Source organism: Aspergillus luchuensis, chromosome 5 (assembly GCF_016861625.1).
Source record: "Aspergillus luchuensis IFO 4308 DNA, chromosome 5, nearly complete sequence".
NCBI classification, from domain to species: domain Eukaryota; kingdom Fungi; phylum Ascomycota; class Eurotiomycetes; order Eurotiales; family Aspergillaceae; genus Aspergillus; species Aspergillus luchuensis.
In genome coordinates, this window is record NC_054853.1 from 2877312 (window position 1) to 2897779 (window position 20468).

Consider the following 20468-nt stretch of genomic DNA (forward strand, 5'->3'; position numbering starts at 1 on the left):
GCACAGCAGCCCTTTCCATTAACCGCAGACAAGCGACAATAACACGAAGTCGAGATCGGCACATCAGCCGACCCCAACGCAATATCCAATTGCACCTGGACAACACGAGCCTCATCCATCTTCCCAGAAGCAACCAAACACTCATGCAGTCCATGCAATCCCCACACATTATTCAACCGGCCCTTACGCCGCGGAAACCCCTGCGCCATGCCCAGGTCCTCCCGGAAGACCTGCTCCGCCTCGGGCCCCGCTTCTGCTCCAGCAGTAACCCACCTAGGGCATGCCGCACGGGCTGCATCCAGGCCGGCGGGTCACAGTACGCCAGGCCATCTTCTAGCTTAATCGCCCGACGCAGCGTTGCAAAAGCTAATTGAATATTCCCCTTGCGGTACTCCAGCTCACCTGCTAACATCAAAGATGCGACGGCAAGGAAATCGACCTGCCGAACAGGCAAATTATTTATCCGGGATCTCGGCACCCGCTTGCGCGCCTCCTCGAACTCCTGCCGGGCGACTTCTGCCTCCTGGGTACGTCCTAGGGCGCTGAAGGCGAGGCCTCTGGCGTACAGGATGTTAGCTGTCTTGCAGCAGTATAAGGCTCGGTCTTGTGGTGCTGGGAGTTCTAGCTGTAGAATTTCTTCCCAGCGACCGAACCGCACCAGGACGTGGGCGTGACTGCCTAGAAAGCTCTCCGTCCAGTCTGCCATTGGGGGAGACTTAGTAGCCAGTAATTTTGCATCGACGACCTCGTCCAATTTATCCGCAGCCAACATGGCCTCTCGCGACCGACCAGACATCAGAGCGCAGTACAGCTTCGTGACAATGTTATGCACCCGATAGGCCACATAAAGCGGAGATGCATCCAACGTGGCGAAGAACATATCATCGCCTACAATAGCATCGTCACTGGAATCGATTGCCCGGCGATAGTCCCCAACAGCCATATCAATGTGCGCAGGCATGTGCACCATATGCGACGCATCCGGGATCATACGACGCAGTCTGTCTGCAGCAGGCAGGGCCACCTCTGGTGTAGCGGACATCTCCATGAGATGAATATACAGATGGCATAGGGCAGGATGCTCTCGACCCTCTGGACTTGTCATTGCAGTATCAATTGCCGCGTTCGCCTCGAGAGTATGAGAGCTACTGGCTTCACCTGTGTTCATATCCCACAGCTCGCGCGGATTAACGCAGATAAGCGCCTCGATGAACAACGATGCCACGTCGAGATCATCTGGGTAGGCTTTATACACGACGCGCATAGCATCTGCATATGCTTGATTGTACTGTCTCATCTCAGTAGGAGCGGGGATGTTATCCGGGGTAGGAAACCGAGTAGCGATGGCTTTGAGCAGCATGTGGAAGAGTGGGGATGCATGCGTAGCATGTTTTTGAGCGGCATTAAGCGCATCCCATGCCTTTTGCACCGTGGCTATGAGACTAGGGATGTCGAAGAAGCCCCAGGCTATATTGTAGCTCGGTCCGATGGCGTATGCGATGCCCCAGTATGCCAGTGCGCAAGTGGGGTCGCATTCGACAGCTCGTTCGAAGCATCGTGCTGCTTCGCCGTGATTGAAGGAATAGGACCAGAGTAGACCGCGGTCGAACCATCGCTGGGCGGCTGGGGAGGATGTGGCGATAGGTCGGTGGTAGGAACCAAGGTTGAAGTTTGGGTAGTCATCTACCTGGGGCGAACGAGCTTCGTTTCTGGGAATTGTCAGTGCGAGACTGTTGGGATGGTATAGGCTCACTTGTTCATTGTAAGTGTTGTTTTGGGTAGGTGTTGTGGACGACAGCCGTGAGACAGCAGAATGACAGAAATCCGAGGATTTTAAACCACTTCGGTAGGTGGACATGCATTATGGCTCCTGAGGGGTTGTTGAGATACTGGGTAGGTAGGGGGTAGTGGGATGGGACACAAAAAATCTGCCAGGCACCCAGATTGGATGTTATACGTCGTCTAGAGGTTGTCTTATAGGCTGTAAAGTTGGTTTAATACCTCCTTGTGCCACATAACTGCTCGTTAATCAACCCCTTGCGCTTGATACTTGTAGCCATCCGTTCGATGGGACTATGTCTTGAATACCATTCTCTTTATCGGATGTCCCAACAACATGCAAGGGGACTTAGATCATGTCATTATCTGTGTGAAGATGAAGTTGCAGCTTGAATAATAATGTATACACGCATCACACTAGAGGTAAGATCAACGCAGCATGAGACAAGTCTCATAAGCAGAATAATGCTACTTCATTATAAATCCCTAGATCTTCTGTTGAAAAAGTGAGAGCATCATCAAGCCAGTTCGCACTCAATAAGGCTCTCCACGCCCCTCCGCACAGTCCATATCTTGGTAATCTTGAGACCGGCGGATTCCACCAGCGCCCGCCACTGCTTCTCCGTGCGTTCAGTCGACGCAAAGTCCGCCATCATGATAATGTCCAGACTGGTAGTTTCCCAGTATGCATTCGTGCTGGGAATAACATTCTCATTTAGCAAAAGCTTGCTGTGCCCCCGCTTCATAGCAGGAATAACATTAGCCAATATCCGACGACAGTCATCGTCTGTCCAGTCATGCAAAACAGAATGCATGTAATACGCACGGGCGCCTGCATAAATGTTAGCCATTGCCTTAAATGGCTTTATACAGCACTTACCCTTGATCGGTTGTTCTGTAAAGAAGTCATGTGTCATGAGCTCAATAGCCGGATCCAGGTTCATACTTCTGGCCTGTTCCACAACCTTAGGTAGATCTTGAAGAATAAGCCGACCTGACACCTGTGGCCATTTGCGGCGGAACTCTGACAGGTCGTGTCCCAAGCTTCCCCCCATATCGACAAGCAAGGCGTCATGATCACTGATATTTGCCTCGGCAACTAGCGACAACACCGGATAGAAGCCGACATCCATCCAGCTCGGTCGTCCCTGGTGGTATACGGACATGTGATTGTTAAATTGGACGGCATGGATAGGGTTCTCTGTGAGGAAATCGAAAAAGTGGAGCGGTGTGCTGAACCCACGCTGAAAGGCGCAATCTTTCCCGTCGCTGGGGTTTCGGTAGCCCATTTTCTTGAGCTGGGCGGGAAGGGCTAGGACGCCATCAGTGATGCAACCAGTCCTAGGTCCAGTTAATAGCTAAAATAGCCAGGATGTGAGTGTAGCTTACATGCAAGGATAAGAATCACTGTATCTATTGCACATCATTGACATGGAAAATCCCGTGCGACGGTATTCATCAGGACCAGTCTCCGTGATCACGCCCATGGCCGCGAGATGCTTCAAGATGCGGGCTAAGAAGTTAACTTCCACAAATATGATAACAGCGTGGTTACTTACCAAGCATCGTTGGGTCGGCACCGGTAGCTGCGGCAAGTTGGCCAGATGTCTTCGGTTTGTCGTTCTGCGATAGGGCAGTGAAAAGCCCCAGATCGACGCCCGTCTCCAAGGCTGCATAGAGTGTGCTCTGCCATGCCCCTTAGTGTGCTTTCACTTTTGCTTAGCTAGTAGTTATGGCTCACCTGGGACCAGCAGTGTCGGATGATGGCTTCTCGAGGAGTCTCAAGAGCGTAGACCAATGATCGCGCTGCATCGAGAATCTTCGTTCGCTCGTTCTCATCATTCTCTGTGAGGTAAGCCTCACTATGCAATGCTATGCGCTTTAGAAGAGTGGGGACCTCCTCAGGGGCATTTGGAGATATGGCAATGTTGTCATCGACAAAGGCCTGCTGTGCATAATCGTCCATCCTGCCGTTCGGCTGGCAGCAGCTGTTGCCATTGGGGCTGCCCTCTGCTGCACTTATCATGGTGGCTTATAATGTATATTGGACAATGAATAGACCAGGTGAAGGGGAATCTGTGAACGACAGGTCATATCGCGGAAGATGGCTCTGTTATATCAATAGTGACTGGGCCTATGAACCATAACTCGGTACCAACGTGGCCTATCGGAAGGTACAAGAAGGGGCAAGTCTTGAAACTTGAAAGAATGGTCAAAGTGGGATCAACTATCCCATAAGGAGTATTTCGTGGCTGCCCTTACCGTGCTCCATCCCAAGCATTACCCTACTAGTTCAGGGGCTTCACCGTTAGTGACACAACGTGGCGGGAAAGTACCGACAGGAGGATCGTGATCATCATTGGACGCGTACACGTACCTCTTTTGAAGCCATACCCGGGGGTAATTTAAGAACTGGGTACATGAACAGATTAGGAAAGGTTCTTGCTCGGGTATCTACCGGTAGACCGTGCCCATCAAGTATCAACACATGCCGCCTAGACATTCATTCCATCCATATTAGATATGAGCTGATACAGTCAATAATAGATATACAATGTGCGACTTAGATCAAACTTCAGGAGAGTCCACTACTGCACAGGACCTGACATATTGAGCCTTGACACGGGAGCATAACCAACTATCACAATAGCTAGGACACACCATTGCTGTTGGTCTGACTTGGCGGTTGTCCATTCAGCCGGATGGACCCAACGGCGTGACCCAGCCTGCTGGTGTAACTTGGGAATTGGAGCCCTTAAAAGGTCCGATATTCCTTTGAGAACGAGCTAGCGATCCTTCGGCGTTTGAGTGCTCCATCCGGAACCTTTCGTGATCATACTGCCAGATTTGATAGTCTTCGAATATCTACACTTCATTTTTGATCGTTGTATCCCGGTTCATGGCTCTGGAGCAAGGGCCAGAGAAAAGTACCACCTCACTATTATATTACCCTTGCGAGAGACTTATGACTTGTATATTGACTCAGACCCATCACAGTGGCTCGGGGTATAATGGTTATGTTAAGCTTCCTCTCAACGGCGTGGCGGCCCCACTACCCGTCTGTCAACTGACCATATGGATCCTATCCTACCAGCGGGACATCCAGTTTGTCACTGTTCGCCTTGTCTATCCACCGGTGGCACGGATCTACTGCAAGGCTACCAAAATGGGCGATCCAGGGCTAGTCAGACCAGCTAATCTCTGCCAGCATCAGCACCGTATTATGCCTTAGCGGCCACACGGCCTTTGTGACCTTGCTGGCTCACCTTTAATCGAGAAAATTATTGGCTACCAATGCGAAATAACGAAACGATTAATACACGAAAGGAGAGGTCACTGGAAGTAAGGGATGTCTATCAGTCATCGCAATTCCCTTTCAAGGAGAATTTGATGTCACCCGCTCATCGAACAGATCGCAAAATGAAGGTGGAGGCTGAAATCCTTCGCTTGTCGGAATAATACTGTCTGCGTTTCCCTTGCTTGCCCTGCGGGTGACCGTAAATATCTGGATTCTTATTCATGCTACGTGTTCCTCGTTCGATTGTGTGTCACGTCACGAACTCCTGTGCTACACGCAACAATGGCTTCGTCAGAAGATGGAAGTGCCAGCGACAATAAAGGTCCGATGATCCTATCGGTCCTGTGGGCACTGACAGGTCTCACATCCGTCCTTGTCATAGCGCGCATGTACATCAGGACAAGTCTTTTGCACAACCTCGGACCGGACGACTGGCTGATCACAGCGTCGTTGGTATGTATGTACCATGCAAAGGATACAACCACTAACTTCAACAGGTGATGGGAGTCGTCTACTGTGCCATTACGACAATAAACGTGGATATCGGATATGGGAAGCATGCATGGCTATTGAGCGAAAGAACTGTGGAACGTGCCACATTCCTCAATTGCTTGAGCTTTCTTTTCGGGATAATCTCATTCGCGATTCCGAAGCTGGCGGTGACTGCGATGCTCAATCGGATCCTCAACCCAAGTATGACTCAGCGCATATGTCTGTGGACACTGACTGGATTCGCTGCGGTTGTGTCAGGGATATGCATCATTGTGCTGTTCACGATGTGCGACCCGCCTGAGGCGCTGTGGAAGACACATCTGGTGACAGAAGGCAGGGCAACCTGCAAAGACGTCTGGATTTTGATCGACTACGCAATATTCACTGGAGGTTGGTTCATGCTACCATTGATGTTTGGCAGCAGCTGACAATCCAGCCCTATCCGCGTTTGTCGATCTGATGCTGGCCGTCTATCCGAGCACGGTGCTGATGAAACTCCACATGTCGTTGCGCAAACGGCTCGCGTTGTGCGCAGCCTTGGGTCTGGGCTCGGTGTAAGTATATGCATATTCATGAGGAATCAGCGACTAACCTAGCAGTGCTTCCGCAATGGCCATCGTCAAGTGTACACAGTTAAAGGGGTTAGCCGACAAAACCGACTACACCTGTGAGCATACCCACCACCACCCAAAAAGAAATACTAACATCAGCAGACGGCACCGCCGAACTCGTCATGTGGACAAAGTAAGACCATCTCTACGACATCTCTACAATACGATAATAAACACAGACCTAAAAAATGTAGCATCGAGTCCAACGTCGTCATAATCGCCTCCTGCATCCCGACCCTCCAGCCCGTTCTCGAACTTATCCTCGGTAAACGCACCACAAGCTCCTACAACAACAGTGGCAACCGCTACAAGGGGAGTTCACAACTGCCCGATTCCTCCTACGACCATAGCAAGCTGTCCAAGCCACGAAAGCCCGACTACGAGATCACAACGGCGGGAAGTCAGGAGAGCATTCTCCGAGAGGAAACCAACGGGCGCATTGAAAGTCATCCGATGGGAGCGATTCGACGGACGGATAATGTAACCGTGGAATATGAGAGTCGGTCGAGAGAGGATCCCGAGGAGCCACGGGTGTCGTGGTAGTTTCTTATCGCTCCATCTTTTTGTATACTACTATCTTAAAAGCGTTTTCTCTCACTTCTATCCTTATCCGATCATGTGGATATATTCGTTGGTTGCGTTTTTGACCTGCTCGACACAATGCACTAACACCATCAAATCACAATGTCAGTTAATTAGCGACAAAACAAATAGAGAATCTAGCATATTATTATATTAAAGCATTCAAAGAGACAAAGCAAGTCAAACCCCAGCGATTCGATCTATCAACTACCACAATCAAACCCTGAACACCAATCAACCATCCTGTGTATAACTCACGGACCCGAAGCCACGCCACAACGAAACCAAAGTCCCACCTTCAATCTCACCACATTAACACCAACGAAACAAGCAATAACATAGGAAATAAAACTTCTTATTATATACCCATGCTGCGCAGTATCCGATCCACAGCGTACTCATTCCCTGGAATAGAAACCTGGACGCCTGATGGACAGGTACTAATTCTACTCCATAGTGGGCCCGGAACGGCCATCCGTCCAATAGTGCCATGTGGAATAGATTGAGTCCGTTGTGCTATGCTAGATGAGGAAGTAGTTTGTTTCTGAGGTTAGGACATCCTAAGAATCGAGTACAGTAGTGGAAGGATTGGCGAGGTACTTTGGCAGATGTAAGTCGAAATTTATGTTCCCCATATATCGCTCGGTCATATTACCAAAACACAATGATATTTTTGGATTTATTGCAAGGTTTTGTAAGTGGAAATTATAAATGGGGGCTTCTTTGTTTGCCAAGTCAGTCATCTAGGGCACTGTTTGGTCATGTGTAGATGTATGCTTTAAGTTCCACCTTATCTGTTCCTATTTCTGGGTAGTGTACAAATTTCAGGAGAAAATATTGCCACTGCATACTGTGTGGACTGGTATTTGAAAAGAAGTAAGTTGAGCCCGAGAAGGATTCTACACACCGTCTCGAGTTGAATCCTTCGGGATTTTCTCGGGATCGGGCATTTCCAAAGCACTGGTAGGCGTGACTACTAGATCTTTTGGCTTCCTTCACTACTAGCACCGAGCATTGACCATTTCTGGGGTACATTGGGTTCTCATTCTACATCCATCATGCCATGTACCTAGTGCAACCCGAATAAATAAACTACTTCCCGGCCATAATCCGATACCTCTCCGCGGTGGCCCTCCTCATCCGCTTGCCCCAAACCACCATGGGAATTATGGTCAAGGTGATGGCCAAACTAATAAATCCACATGCAATAAACATGTTCTGTGCGCCCGATCGGTCTAGCCAAGGACTTATTGCGAATGGGATGCCGATGCTGATGGCATTGCGCATGAAGGCGACTCCTGTGAAGGCATCTCCAGTAATCTGTTTAAGAAAAACTCGTGAGAAGGTGTAATCAGGTCTCATAGAAAGGTAGTGGCAGAGTGATATACTCACGTCACGGTAGGAGTCAATAACCAACGTCAGTGATGCATCGCTGATACTGCCTAGTCCGAAGCCGAACAGAGCACCACCAATGCTGGGATATATCCAGTGCATTCCCTGGTCGGGGCCCGTTAGCTTGTCTTTTAACGATCATAAGCGACGGTAAGAGGCTTACCCGTGCAATCGTGGCTCCAAACATTATCAACCCCCCAGCCATTGCAAGAGCCGGTAAATGAAGAATATACAAGCGCATCTCCGGCTCATAGTATCCTTTGTTGCGCTTTGAAAAGAACAATATAGACCAATCGCCGAGGAAGCCACCATAGACAGACCCGATGAGATTCCCGATAAACGGACCAACACTCATGAACCCGATTTGCTCAGAGGTGAAGAGATACGGGGGCAAAGGGAATACCAAGCTGAGGGTGGAGGATAGGATAGTTAGCCAGACCACACCAAAGGCATACTGCAAGGCACAGAAAAGGACAGCAGGAAAGGCAGCCACGACGTAGAAGGGACGGTAGAAATATGGCCAAATGGACTCGGGGGTGTAGGTTATCAAGGCAAATCGCTGTCTCCATGTTCTCATTGGGATCCTATAGTCTAGCTCGTGGTGATCTGCTGGTATTGGACTCGTTTCGGTTCGATTGGCAGAACACTCAATATCCCGTTTGCGATCGGCTTTGATGTTGTCGACTGTGTGCTCGCAAGATTCGTCGACGCCGGGGATGACTGGTGTATACTTGGTTTCCTCGTAGAAAAGCACGAATAAGACAAATAGAACGGCGTTAGTGATACCAAGTGTTTGGTATGATGCTCGCCATCCTTGATTTGTGGCTTGAGTCCCGGCCGCCATGGGTGTTAGAAAGCTCTGTCAAGGAATGAGTAAGCGTGTCAAGAGCAGGCAGATAATAGTCATTTCTCCACAGATTTTCACATACACCTATCATGACCATAGTCATGTACAAACCATTCATCCCTCCGCGATGGTGGACGAAAAAGAGGTCGGAGATCTGTAACAGTCAGTCAAGAATCATTGAGCAGAAGGGGTATCACTACCGTAATCTGCACGATTGATTCATTCGTTGCTCCAGCAAGCCCCTGGAGCAAGTTAGTAGCATACAATTCCGCAAGAGTATGCAACTTCGACGTCCAGAAAGAAGTTGCCAACATGAGGGCCGTCGAAACGAGATACACGGGTCTTCGGCCGAACTTCTTCGCTAGAGGAATGAAGAACACGCAGCCGACGGCAAGGCCAACGAAATTCACAGACATGGCACGGTTCAGCTGGGCATATGTCACATCGAGATCTACTACCATCAATTGCCAGAAAATTGCCTGGATCGAAAGCCTATCGACCACCATTAGCACAGAGCCATCTGTGAACGGAAGAAGTAACTAACGCTGTAAATATGAGTGCCGTCACAGCGAGAACGAGGGTAAAGTTGCATATTTTCCGCGCTGTACTCCAATTCTGCAATCGTCAGTGGTCTCGGATGTCACCAAACGCGGGACACCGACCAACGGTTCATTGGGATCGCTGGACGGGACGGGATTTAGCATAACCTGGCGGTTGCCATGTGCTCTTTCATCTTCGTCTGCTTAATGGTGAGATTAATTTGCGATGACTTCAGCTAGCCTTTTCATACCTTGGATCAGACGGAATGTCCCAGGTGGCAGATTGTCGTGTGGGTCAGGAAATAGTGGGTCGCAGGGCTGATTCTGTGCCATTAAGACTTGCTACCAAGCGAACACGGTAAATTAAGACAAAGATATTGACCAGTCAAGGGATAAACTGGGTCATTCGCTGTGATATCAAACAGTCAAGATGTAGGGACGTTCAGGGGAGTCATAACGCTATATACTATCCTGTGTATCAAGTTCGGAGCACCGACACGTACACCATACAGATAGCTCATGTCTATCAAGTGGTAGGAAGTCAATTACTTGGTATCAAGCCAAATGCGGGGGTATGCACGCAGGCGAGATAAGAATTGGCGCCAAATGGAGCCGATCTGCCATCTGCTGAAGGATGAGACCAGTGCGGGATGGGGTCGACCTGCCTGAATAGGAATGATGAATGCATATCCGCATACCGCACTAGGGGAACAAGACAGGCTGATGAGCGTGATCCCCACGATATCATTCGTCCAGCTGGCCGAGCAATTAGCGAACAGCCTTTGTGATGTTATCAATATGCATCAGATCAAACTTGGATCCAAAACAAAAGAAGCAGGTTGACCCTGCAATCTAGTCACAGGCGTCTCTCCTCGGCACCAGGACATTTATCATCCCTACATTGAACCTGAAGTATACTTCGTTGGCAACCTCCAAGTGACGATAAGAATAATTTAACACCTGCGACTGATATGAAGGATATCAATCATCGATCGCAATGACCGCCAATCAAACGTTGCGACTCCTCCGTGTCCACGACGGTACGTCCAACCCAATCACCTCCTAGGAGCCTTTACTAAAACATATCGTCATAAAGAACGAAATTCAATAAGTGCAGTTGCAAATACAATTACTACATCTTTTGCTCAAGATCCTCTGATCACATGGTTACGCCCTCGAGCTCCGGCCTGGACGAAATATAACATCGAATTATGCAACTGGCAATATCGTCGGGTCCAGCGAGCTGTTGCAGAGGGCATAGTTCTGCAATCGGGACCGATTTACCAGATAGCCCGTTGCTTCCCTCCTAGACCTTCTGAACCGTGCCTTGTTGGACCCGATGTGAAAGGTTCAGTCGCCAAGGAGAGCTGGAGCGAGGGTGGCGATGAGGATAAGGATGCAGGAGTTGTGGCCCTCTTATTTCCTCCTCGAAGGCATCAAAAATGGACCTTAGAAAAACTGGTACTTCAATTCAAGCTGGTTCTCCTCGATATCTTTTGCGCCCGTCGTGAAAGTGGTACCGATGTACAGGTATGCTCCGAAAGCCGACCTGACAGCAGGGACGAAATATAACGGTTAAGTTTTTCAGAGACTAGAGATCATGATGAAGAGTCATGACGACACAATTGCTCGAATAAAGAAGCTGCAGCGGCTGTCCGATCTATGGTATTTGGAGGTTGTGGCTGTTCATCCCTCTCTCCAGGGTCGCAGCCTCGGCAAGAAAGCGATGACATGGGTGTTGGACCATATCAAGCACGAACCAATCTTACTAGAGTGTACAAGTGAGAGTAACATCTCGTTCTACCAAAACCTGGGGTTTGAAGTTGTTGAAGAAGTCGAGTTGATGGAGGGTGGTGAAGCAGTCAAGTTGTGGTTCATGCTACGGCAAGTTTCTAAAAGCGAACACAGTAAATAGCAAAATGAAAATGGCGAATCCACATCAGAATAGGCCAAGTTCTATTCCTCGTGACTGCGCAATCTGATGTATATTGATAGTGTTTTGAGGATAGGTCCAGTACTCTTCCAGTAACTCCAGAAGTAGTCGATATTGCTTGTTCCAGAAAGGTCCATCTGCGATTGCCACCAGGATCTTCCGGATAAATTCTCTTAAGTCGGGGTCCTTATTCAATGCATCCGTTTGAAGGCCAGCGACGAAGACAGGATAAGGAATGGCATTTATGATCAGTGTAACCTTTCCCCCTGCTTCTGAGGACGCTCGATATATAGCGTCCACGCAGCTGAGAAGTCGCGTGATGATCACCGCCGTTGTTGGAAGTGCTGATTGTCTTTGGCTTCGTCCTCGCTGTGCTGGGTTATCGTCCAGTTCAAAAGGCAGTCGCATTGCACCATGTCGGATCACCAACATCCCAGCCAGTCGATATGCTTCCCACAGCTGGCACTGCAAAAAGCACCCCCTGGAACCGGGCCAATCCCAGAAATCTTGTTCTGTTGCGCCCTGATAAATACAAGAGAAAATGTCAACCAAGGATCGCGGTAAACCACTCATGACCTCCACATCATACTGTTCAGATGGGTCCGGCATCGATTGATTGCGACAGTACTGCCGCCAGAAACCTAGATATGGGTGTTTTCTACCGATCGCGAATGTCGGGAGATCCATGATTCCCATTACCTCTAACAAATGGGCCCGAAAGGGAGAGACCTGATCATGCGACCGTGTCACACTGTGTGACTGTAGGATGTTATACATCCCTCGGAGATGCATAGTCCACGGTATCCCTTGCATAATCTATATACACATATCAGCTAACTAGTTTGATAACTTAGGAGACAGGGATGGAGAAAGATGAGACGTACACCAATAGTACACAACAGCAATCCAGCAGTTAGTGTACCATCCTCTAAATAGGCTTCGCTCCGATCTAACTCGCTACGGAATTTGTTCAGGGCTGCGTCAAAGTACTCAAAGAATTCAGACTTCAAATCCGGACGTATAGAGACCTGTAGTGTGATGCATATTTGATACAGCGCTTCCGATTGTTGACACAGTCCTGGTAGTCGTACTTTGAGTGGTATTTCACCGTCGTGCATAGTCGTGGAGTGAAGGACATTGATGCCAGATGAGAGGACTATCGATATTGATCAATATCACAGTCAGTAGTAAACATCTATCAGGCTCACAGTCACTAAACAATTCTGCATAACGATCCGTCTTCCAAGTCTCGGATAGTAACGGGCTGAGTAGCAACTCTAGTTCAGTGGAGTCAACAATCATCATGACGAGACGAGAAGCCACTACGACCTACCCTCAGTTCCCTCTGCTGAGATGTCAGATCCAGAAGATTTCCGCACTTGATCAGCTACCTGCAACTGCCGCTTCCTCTCCCGAAGCAGATCTCTCTGTCGTCCTTGAAGCCTCGGCGAAATTGACGACTCGGCAGGCGCATCGGCGCCGGTAAATCTCCCTCGCGAGGCAATTCCGGTTCCCCAGCGGAGACGAACATCGTAACCCTCACATGGCACTCCGCGTTGAGCACAAACCTGACATGTCGGGCGCGCACGATCACACTTTCGCCGGCGGGCTTTGCAGGTCCAGCTAGACGGTAGAGTCAGTTTCACGGAAAGTGGAGAAAAGTAAAAGATCGGGAGTGACCCTACCATCCCTGGTGGGTTCGGCGACCGGGGGTCGACATTCCTATTTTGAGTGGTGATCGGATAGAGATGAAGAACCTCGTATGCGAGCAGCGGATGGGAATTAGCTTTTAGCACAGATGCGGGGAAGATAACAGGACAGGAATCCACACTTGTTTTTGATTAGGTTTGAGGGTCGACCTGCCAATTTGAGTGTAGCCTGGAGATAGCTAACCTGGGAGCTACCGTCCGGAGTCAGATAAGAAAAGCCGAGGTTCGAATATGCCTATAGAAGCTATCTCAGGTCCCTATGACAGACTGCATATACTATACTCAATCAACTGGCCCTGTAATATTATTCGGCATTAATTCTCATCTTCTCATCTTCTCATCAAGGGCCAACGGGTCAACTGGTCAACATGTCTTTCCAAATTCCTACCACAAAATGCAAGACAGAAATTCCCACCCTTGGCCAACTTGAGGGTTTTCAATTTGCGAATGGTGTCCAACAATACTGTGGAATACCATATGCTGACCTGCCCAAGCGCTGGACAAGATCAACACTCAAGACTTCTTGGACAGGCTCTAAACATGATGGAACCAAAATGGGGTAAACTTACCTACATCTCAATCTCGCTGTAGACAGCCTAACGGATCTGCAGAAATGACTGTCCTCGGCCCTACTCCGAAGGAGACGACAGCGATGACCTCGTTCCAGTGCCACCACCTGCTCACTTTCCGGATACTCCAAAAACAGACGAACTAACTGGGCTTGTGATGAACATCGTAATTCCATTCGCCCCAGCCTCCGACAGGCGAAGTCTTCCCGTCATGGTTTACGTCCATGGAGGCTCCCTACTCTATGGAGGCGCGAACCTCCCCATCTTCAACGCTGTGAATCTCGTTTCACAGAGTATTAAGATGGGGAAGCCAATAATATGTGTAAATTTCAATTACCGCGTCGGACTCGGAGGCTTCCTCGCAAGCGAAGCCATACGCCGTGAGTTGCAAGATGATGGGTTTCAGGGCTGTGGGAACTTCGGCTTCACCGATCAGAAAGTTGCATTCGACTGGGTTCAACGGTATATCGCGACCCTCGGCGGAGATCCCGATAATGTCACTGCAGTAGGGGAGTCTGCTGGTGGGATATCGATCAGTAACCAGCTGGCAGCTACTCATCCACCGAGATTCCGGCGCGCCGTCTGTATGTCAGGACTTTCTGTCTCCATTCCTCCTTGGACTATCGAGCAACATGAGGCTCTCTTCCGGGCAGTTTGTCGGTATTTCAAGATAGACGCTTCACAACCCGATGTATTGGATCGACTCCGACAGATTCCGCAGCAGAAAATGGCGAATTCGACCCCGGCCATCCAAGGCGTTCTTTCGGGAACTGGGAACCCTTGTCTCGATGGATGGTTTTATCAGACCGATCCCTGCGAGATACAGAAGGCACCAACATGGCTGGAAGCCTTGATGATTGGAGATACATACCACGAAGGGGTCATTTTCCATCTTAATCTTCTCGACGACGATTTTGCTTCCATTCGCCGAACATTGTTAGATCATATCCAAAATGACGACGAGACAGACCAAATCCTGAGGGAATATGACATACACCACGCGCTTCCGCATGACATGCTTCTCGGGCGCGTCGAACACATGTGCGGAGACGCGGTTTTCAAGATTCCCAACTACGCCACTGCGCTAGAAAACACTACGCTTCGCGATAAGGGTGGTCTATTCCTGTACCATTTTGATCAGCGTTCTCGTCTTAAGAATCCGCTGGAGGGGACGGCCTACCATGCCCATGAGCTCTTGTATCTTTACAAAAACCTCGAGACAGAGATGGATGAGAGCGAAAGAGGACTGGCGGAAGGGTTTGCTACTGCTTGGATTAGATTCTGCAATGGAGAGGCACCATGGTCAGCACGCAAGGGAGAGTGGAAAGTATGGGGACCAGGTAGTGTTCAGTCTGTCAAGAACGAGGAAGAAGATGAAGAGACCAGATCATATCAACGGATGAAGCGGATCCTGGCCATGGGTAACGGAGAGACTTGGAAACGATGGCTTGCTGGGGTGGATGTGCTGGTTAATAAGAGAATGAATATGGGAAAGGTAGCATAATATTTCTAAGATACTATTCAACAATAATGAACAAGATGACTGGGCTGTCCACGGTATTTCACATTAGGAGAAGCTTTGAATCGATCACCCAGCTCATTTCTAATCGAATTGCACCTTTGTGTTACAAGTATGAGCGCTCTTGCACATGGCGCATCAAAACAGCCTTCTTGACCCTATCTTCCGTCACCAGCATTTGCTCTGGAAACCACGAAAGATCCGTAGACTCAGTCTCGAGCAGTTTATCATCATGGATCAGCAACGTCGTCGCCAATGCTTTGCCACACAACCATGCCAGCACCATTCCCTCCCCTGAAAAAGCAGCGGATACCCATTCAGCACCCTGTCCTTCATTATGGAGTCCACGCTGGGTTGCCGAAACAGGAAGCCGTCCTACCCAGGGAAGTCCATCTGCACTAAATCCCATATTTCCGGTCCACATCTGCTCCACGCTCTGTCGGGCAACATTGCCCCAATTGTTACGGCCAAACACCGCACTTAGCGCACCCGATAGATGAATATCAGCATACAGACTGATGTCTGAGTCTGTTGCGACGCCCATATCGGCAATTCCACCTCCCCCTCCCTGAGCAAAACCTCCACCGAACATCATCATCTGTCCGGCCTCTGATTGCGGCAACTGCGTGAGGTAGTCGAACCCACGATCGTAATTAAAGATCCAGGAGTGCTCCTCTCCCTGACACCGGAATTTCTGTCCCGGGTGTTGCGCCGACATCTGTCCACGTATAGGATAAATGCGACCTCTCAAACCAGGTACGAGGTGGCCAACATGAGCATTTGTAGAATGAACGACATGACGAGTGCGAATAACACCCCTGGATGTAGATACCAGGTATCGCAGACGCGAATCACTTTTCTCACTCATGTCCTCCTCGATACCAGTCACAGGCGTATTCGTCTCAATCAGCAGATCTTGCGGGAACTCTGCCTTCAATTGGCCCAAGACACCAGTGACAAATCTGTAGGGCCAAATGGCCCCTCCCGGGCCAGCAACGATCCCTAGCGCACGAGGAAGACAGAAATCTTCTGGGATCTCCTCTCTTTCATACATCTTCCATTCCTTCGTCTCGTCGGGCAAACCCGCCTTCAGCCGGCGTACCCGCTCTCGGGCATCTTCCCACCCATCCTCGTCGAAATAAACGCTTAGAAATTGTACCCTTCGCGCTTGACAGTGCCCGGTAAGTCCATACTCCTCCGCAGTATCAAGCATCTCGCGTAGATGTGCCAAGCGAAATTTCATGATCTTCTTCGCTGCGTCAGTGCCGTGCATATCCTCAAGATCGGCGAATTCCTCCGCCGTCTCGAGAATATGTCCGCCATTTCGACCGGTCGCGCCACTGCAAACGTCGCGCGCTTCAAGGATGACCACAGCCGGTCTATTGCTGTCAATCTGGCTCTTCTCCGCCTTTCGGGATTTGAGAAGTGTCCTTGCGATGGAAGTGCCGGTTACTCCAGAGCCAATGATCACGACGTCCGCTTCTGATGGCAGCGTCGCGGACTGGGCTTTTGCCAGGTGAGGGTGTGGAGAGCGCAACCAAAAAGATGAGGTCGTGTTCGCTGATGGGAGACTTGGGTCAGCAAAGGCTCTGTCGAGGGCTTTTTGGCGGTCTTTGGCTGGGATTGCTGGATTGGAGAGTTGAGCTTGCACGAAGGCCATGATGTTTTGCGATGATGCAGTGCTGTACTTGTTCTGGGTATGGTTGCGATGGAATAATTGTGCTCCTCTTCAACGAAGCGGGGCTATCTACGGTGAATTGTATCGATCTTAGTAGTAAGGCAGGATTGGCTTCTCAGCTTCTCAGTCGGACTCCGCGGAGTGCGATGACTTCCTTGATAGCGCAAGGAGTTTGTGATAGTCGCATGGACTTGATGGTTATGGTTAGAGAAAAGTTTGATCCGGAAGGTTGAACCGAAGGCTATCTTTGCCTTTGGTTATCATTCTCGGGTATCATGTAGCCTGCTCACTCTCTTATCGAGGGTCGACCTACCAATTAGGGTAATAAGCTATCCAAACCCCACACTGAGGAAGCCCTGCGGGGTAAACACGGCGCTATATTCTGTATTCAACATATTAGAAAACTGGGTTATAAGTATTGCGAGCGAAAGAGTTGATACCATATTAATGTCGGCATCATAGAGATACTATTACCACACTGAAATAATCTTGACATTCTTGGTATTATATTGCATCACATTACCACAATGACTGCCAAACCCGCCGACTCTCCGGGAAACTCCTACTATCCAAAGAGTCCTCCGATGCGCCGTCCAAGTCTAACATTCCTGTATCGACTTGAATGCACCATCGCCGCAGAAGAAATCAATGTCGGGGCACCCCACGGCGCAGGCATCATTCGCAGTATTGCAAATATTACTGGAGGTACCTTCAAAGGACCAGAACTCGAGGGGACGATCCTCCCATTGGGAGGAGCAGATTGGGCAACAGTCATTGAAGGAACACACGTGAGTCTATCCATCATTGCTATATTATCTGAAGAAACAACTAACAAAACCAGTCCATGACCCTCGACGCCCGATACACTATCAAAACTACAGATGGTCACTACCTCTTTGTGCAGGCGCATGGGCTCTACCGTCCTGGACCAGGAACCGAGTACGCGAAGCAGGTTGCAGATGATCCAGCGATGAGGCCTCCACCGACCGTTACTCAGGATGATGTTGAATTCTTTTCGCATCTACGGATTGAAGCGGGTGGGGGCAAATATAACTGGTTGAATGGGTTGGTTTGCGTTGGAGTGATGAGTTGCGAGAACGATAGGATAATTATTGATGCGTATTATTTGACAAACTTTGGGGGTGTGAGGCCGGATGATGTTGTTGTTAGGAAGTCATCTCTTTAATAATGGATTATTACCTAACTGGTGTTATCTCGAGTAATCCAGATTCTATAAGATGATAGTGTGATTCGGCCTGCTCCTATAGTTCGGTCAATATCATTAGCGGCACATGTCCCGAGGTTAATAGTCTCATCTTCATCATATTACCCGATATGAAAAGCCGGGCATGTCTGTATACGTCAGTGCGTCAAACTAGCCTGTTCAGGAAGGTCGACGCACTTCTACTGGGTCACCCTACACAATGGGTGGTTTCAATAGTAGTCATGCTAACGACTTCCAAAGTGGAGTAACAGATATCTTGATGAGGGGTTACAGATGACCATCCCCGCACTATATAACTCTAGGCGGCATCGAGTACAACAATGCACATACATCAATCACAAAATGACCCAAACAACTTCTACAACAGATGACTGGCGCACCCTCGTGGCCCGAAAGCGCAAGCAATTAGACGCACAAATCCCTTCCGAGTGGCGTCTAACAGATACATTCCTCGCAACAATCCCCGCCAATGGCCGCCTCATTGAAGCCGATGTGATCCGTGGCAGTGGTATCTTGTCTGAGAGAGAGCTCAGCATTACCGAGAATTATTCTGCGACTGAGCTTCTAGACGAGCTATCAAAGGGGAAAATAAACTCCGTTGAGGTTACAACTGCGTTCTGCAAGAGGGCAGCTATTGCCCAGCAACTTGTATGTCCCTTCTTTCTGAACACATGTAGTACGTGGTACAAGTCTTACTGACAATTTAGACCTCATGTTTGACCGAGCATTTCTTCCAGCGTGCTATTGAGCGTGCTCAGTTCCTGGACGAGTATTTAGAACGAGAGAAGAAACCGTTCGGACCGCTTCACGGCCTTCCTATCAGCATCAAAGATAGTTTCTGTATTGAGGGTATTCAGAGCACTGTCGGATATGTCAAATTCCTTGAGAACAGCCCGGCTTCACACAATTCAGCCATCGTGGAAATGCTATTGAATCTCGGCGCTGTGCTCTACGTCAAGACAAATATCCCACAGACGATGATGGTCAGTCACCACCATTTCCTCTTCACTATCTATAAACACTGACAGATTTATAGACAGGGGACTCAGAGAACAACATCTTCGGTCGAGCCCTGAACCCCCACAACACCAACTTGACTGCCGGTGGCTCAAGCGGAGGCGAAGGAGCTCTAGTAGCATTCCGCGGCTCAATCTTAGGAATCGGCACAGACATCGCAGGATCAATTCGCATCCCCTCCCTCTGCTGCGGCGTGTATGGCTTCAAACCCAGCATTGACCGCATCCCATGGGGCGGCCAAATAGCCGATATAGCCATGGAAGGAACTCCTGGTCTTAAGCCGTCCGCCGGACCACTTGCTCATAGCCTGAATGATATCGAACTATTTATGTCGACCATTATAAACGCCGAGCCCTGGAGACACGATAGTACCGCAAGCGCGGCACCCTGGTCATACCCAAAAGCCTCAGCTGATGAGCCCAGGCAACTTACCATCGGCATCCTCCCTGAAAGCAAGGACTTTCCCCTGCATCCACCCGTCAAAAGAGCACTGCAGACCGCCATATCCGCTCTGATAATGAAGGGCCACCATATAGTTTATCTCTCAGAAACCCCCAGCATTGATTTCGCATATGCGAACCGCCTCGCCTTCCAATATTTCATCTACGGCCCACACACCGACCACATTGCAGCCAGCGGCGAACCACCCGTGACATCCGTGGCAAAGATGTCCTCACCCATGTTCACGGGTCCATTTCCAGTAGACATGGAACTACCGCCATTCGAGAAAATAGACGCATTGCACAAGGCGCGCAAAGCATATGCCGAGGCATGGCGAAAGACATGGGTTGAGAACAATCTAGATGTCCTTCTTGCGCCCGGGGCGCAGAATACGGCTGTTCCACATGATACATTTGGATGGCCACCGTATACCGTGGTTTGGAACTTGCTTGATGTGAGTGACCCATATACTACCTCTTGGGCAGTTCGGGGGACTGTATGGCTAATGATAGTGTAGTACCCTGCTTGCATTATTCCGTACTGCAAGGCTTCGAAGGAGCTTGATCCTGAGCCGATGGCTATTACTGATGGGGTTCAGCCTAGCTGTGAGTAATATATCTGTAGATTATGCACTTGTTTTGAGGGTGTAATAGCTAACATTTGATGTCTAGATGATCCAAACGCTGTTGATGGAGCACCATGTGCGATCCAAGTAATTGCACCTCGGTTTCAGGATGAGAAGTGTCTTTCAGCTGCGAGAGTTATTGATCAGGATATTCGGTGATGGGGCTAGCACATTGTCCTACAGTTTATTAGATTCTTTTGTCGACTTTCCAT

At 49.3% G+C, this 20468-nt stretch overlaps 9 protein-coding genes across 9 annotated transcripts; 4 read left to right on the forward strand and 5 right to left on the reverse strand.

The window, feature by feature from the left end:
• Window positions 1-172: 172 nt before the first annotated feature.
• On the reverse strand, window positions 173-1761 carry AKAW2_50944A (uncharacterized protein; the record flags this gene model as incomplete). The annotated part of the gene is made up of 2 exons (XM_041690818.1): window positions 173-1709; window positions 1754-1761. 2 exons carry the CDS (start codon window positions 1759-1761, stop codon window positions 173-175), a joined length of 1545 nt encoding a protein of 514 aa, XP_041544365.1.
• Window positions 1762-2297: 536 nt separating this feature from the next.
• On the reverse strand, window positions 2298-3805 carry AKAW2_50945A (uncharacterized protein; the record flags this gene model as incomplete). The annotated part of the gene is made up of 5 exons (XM_041690819.1): window positions 2298-2611; window positions 2660-3120; window positions 3169-3292; window positions 3339-3465; window positions 3521-3805. The coding sequence occupies 5 exons, from the start codon at window positions 3803-3805 to the stop codon at window positions 2298-2300; spliced, it is 1311 nt and encodes a 436-aa protein (XP_041544366.1).
• A 1554-nt stretch (window positions 3806-5359) lies between these two features.
• Window positions 5360-6723, forward strand: AKAW2_50946S (uncharacterized protein; the record flags this gene model as incomplete). The annotated part of the gene is made up of 6 exons (XM_041690820.1): window positions 5360-5530; window positions 5575-5959; window positions 6006-6123; window positions 6169-6236; window positions 6283-6313; window positions 6375-6723. The coding sequence occupies 6 exons, from the start codon at window positions 5360-5362 to the stop codon at window positions 6721-6723; spliced, it is 1122 nt and encodes a 373-aa protein (XP_041544367.1).
• Window positions 6724-7854: 1131 nt separating this feature from the next.
• AKAW2_50947A (putative MFS transporter) lies at window positions 7855-9873 on the reverse strand (the record flags this gene model as incomplete). Its single annotated transcript, XM_041690821.1, has 8 exons — window positions 7855-8082; window positions 8155-8259; window positions 8318-9013; window positions 9084-9155; window positions 9202-9493; window positions 9546-9616; window positions 9664-9740; window positions 9792-9873. The coding sequence occupies 8 exons, from the start codon at window positions 9871-9873 to the stop codon at window positions 7855-7857; spliced, it is 1623 nt and encodes a 540-aa protein (XP_041544368.1).
• Window positions 9874-11479: 1606 nt separating this feature from the next.
• AKAW2_50948A (Zn(II)2Cys6 transcription factor) lies at window positions 11480-13193 on the reverse strand (the record flags this gene model as incomplete). Its single annotated transcript, XM_041690822.1, has 5 exons — window positions 11480-12289; window positions 12358-12629; window positions 12682-12750; window positions 12807-13096; window positions 13159-13193. 5 exons carry the CDS (start codon window positions 13191-13193, stop codon window positions 11480-11482), a joined length of 1476 nt encoding a protein of 491 aa, XP_041544369.1.
• A 357-nt stretch (window positions 13194-13550) lies between these two features.
• On the forward strand, window positions 13551-15255 carry AKAW2_50949S (uncharacterized protein; the record flags this gene model as incomplete). The annotated part of the gene is made up of 2 exons (XM_041690824.1): window positions 13551-13741; window positions 13794-15255. 2 exons carry the CDS (start codon window positions 13551-13553, stop codon window positions 15253-15255), a joined length of 1653 nt encoding a protein of 550 aa, XP_041544370.1.
• A 121-nt stretch (window positions 15256-15376) lies between these two features.
• Window positions 15377-16930, reverse strand: AKAW2_50950A (NAD(P)/FAD-dependent oxidoreductase; the record flags this gene model as incomplete). Its single annotated transcript, XM_041690825.1, has 1 exon — window positions 15377-16930. The coding sequence occupies one exon, from the start codon at window positions 16928-16930 to the stop codon at window positions 15377-15379; it is 1554 nt and encodes a 517-aa protein (XP_041544371.1).
• A 545-nt stretch (window positions 16931-17475) lies between these two features.
• On the forward strand, window positions 17476-18134 carry AKAW2_50951S (DUF3237 domain-containing protein; the record flags this gene model as incomplete). The annotated part of the gene is made up of 2 exons (XM_041690826.1): window positions 17476-17736; window positions 17790-18134. The coding sequence occupies 2 exons, from the start codon at window positions 17476-17478 to the stop codon at window positions 18132-18134; spliced, it is 606 nt and encodes a 201-aa protein (XP_041544372.1).
• A 381-nt stretch (window positions 18135-18515) lies between these two features.
• On the forward strand, window positions 18516-20415 carry gmdB (general amidase GmdB; the record flags this gene model as incomplete). Its single annotated transcript, XM_041690827.1, has 5 exons — window positions 18516-18821; window positions 18881-19156; window positions 19210-20085; window positions 20149-20236; window positions 20303-20415. The coding sequence occupies 5 exons, from the start codon at window positions 18516-18518 to the stop codon at window positions 20413-20415; spliced, it is 1659 nt and encodes a 552-aa protein (XP_041544373.1).
• Between the last annotated feature and the right edge of the window lie 53 nt (window positions 20416-20468).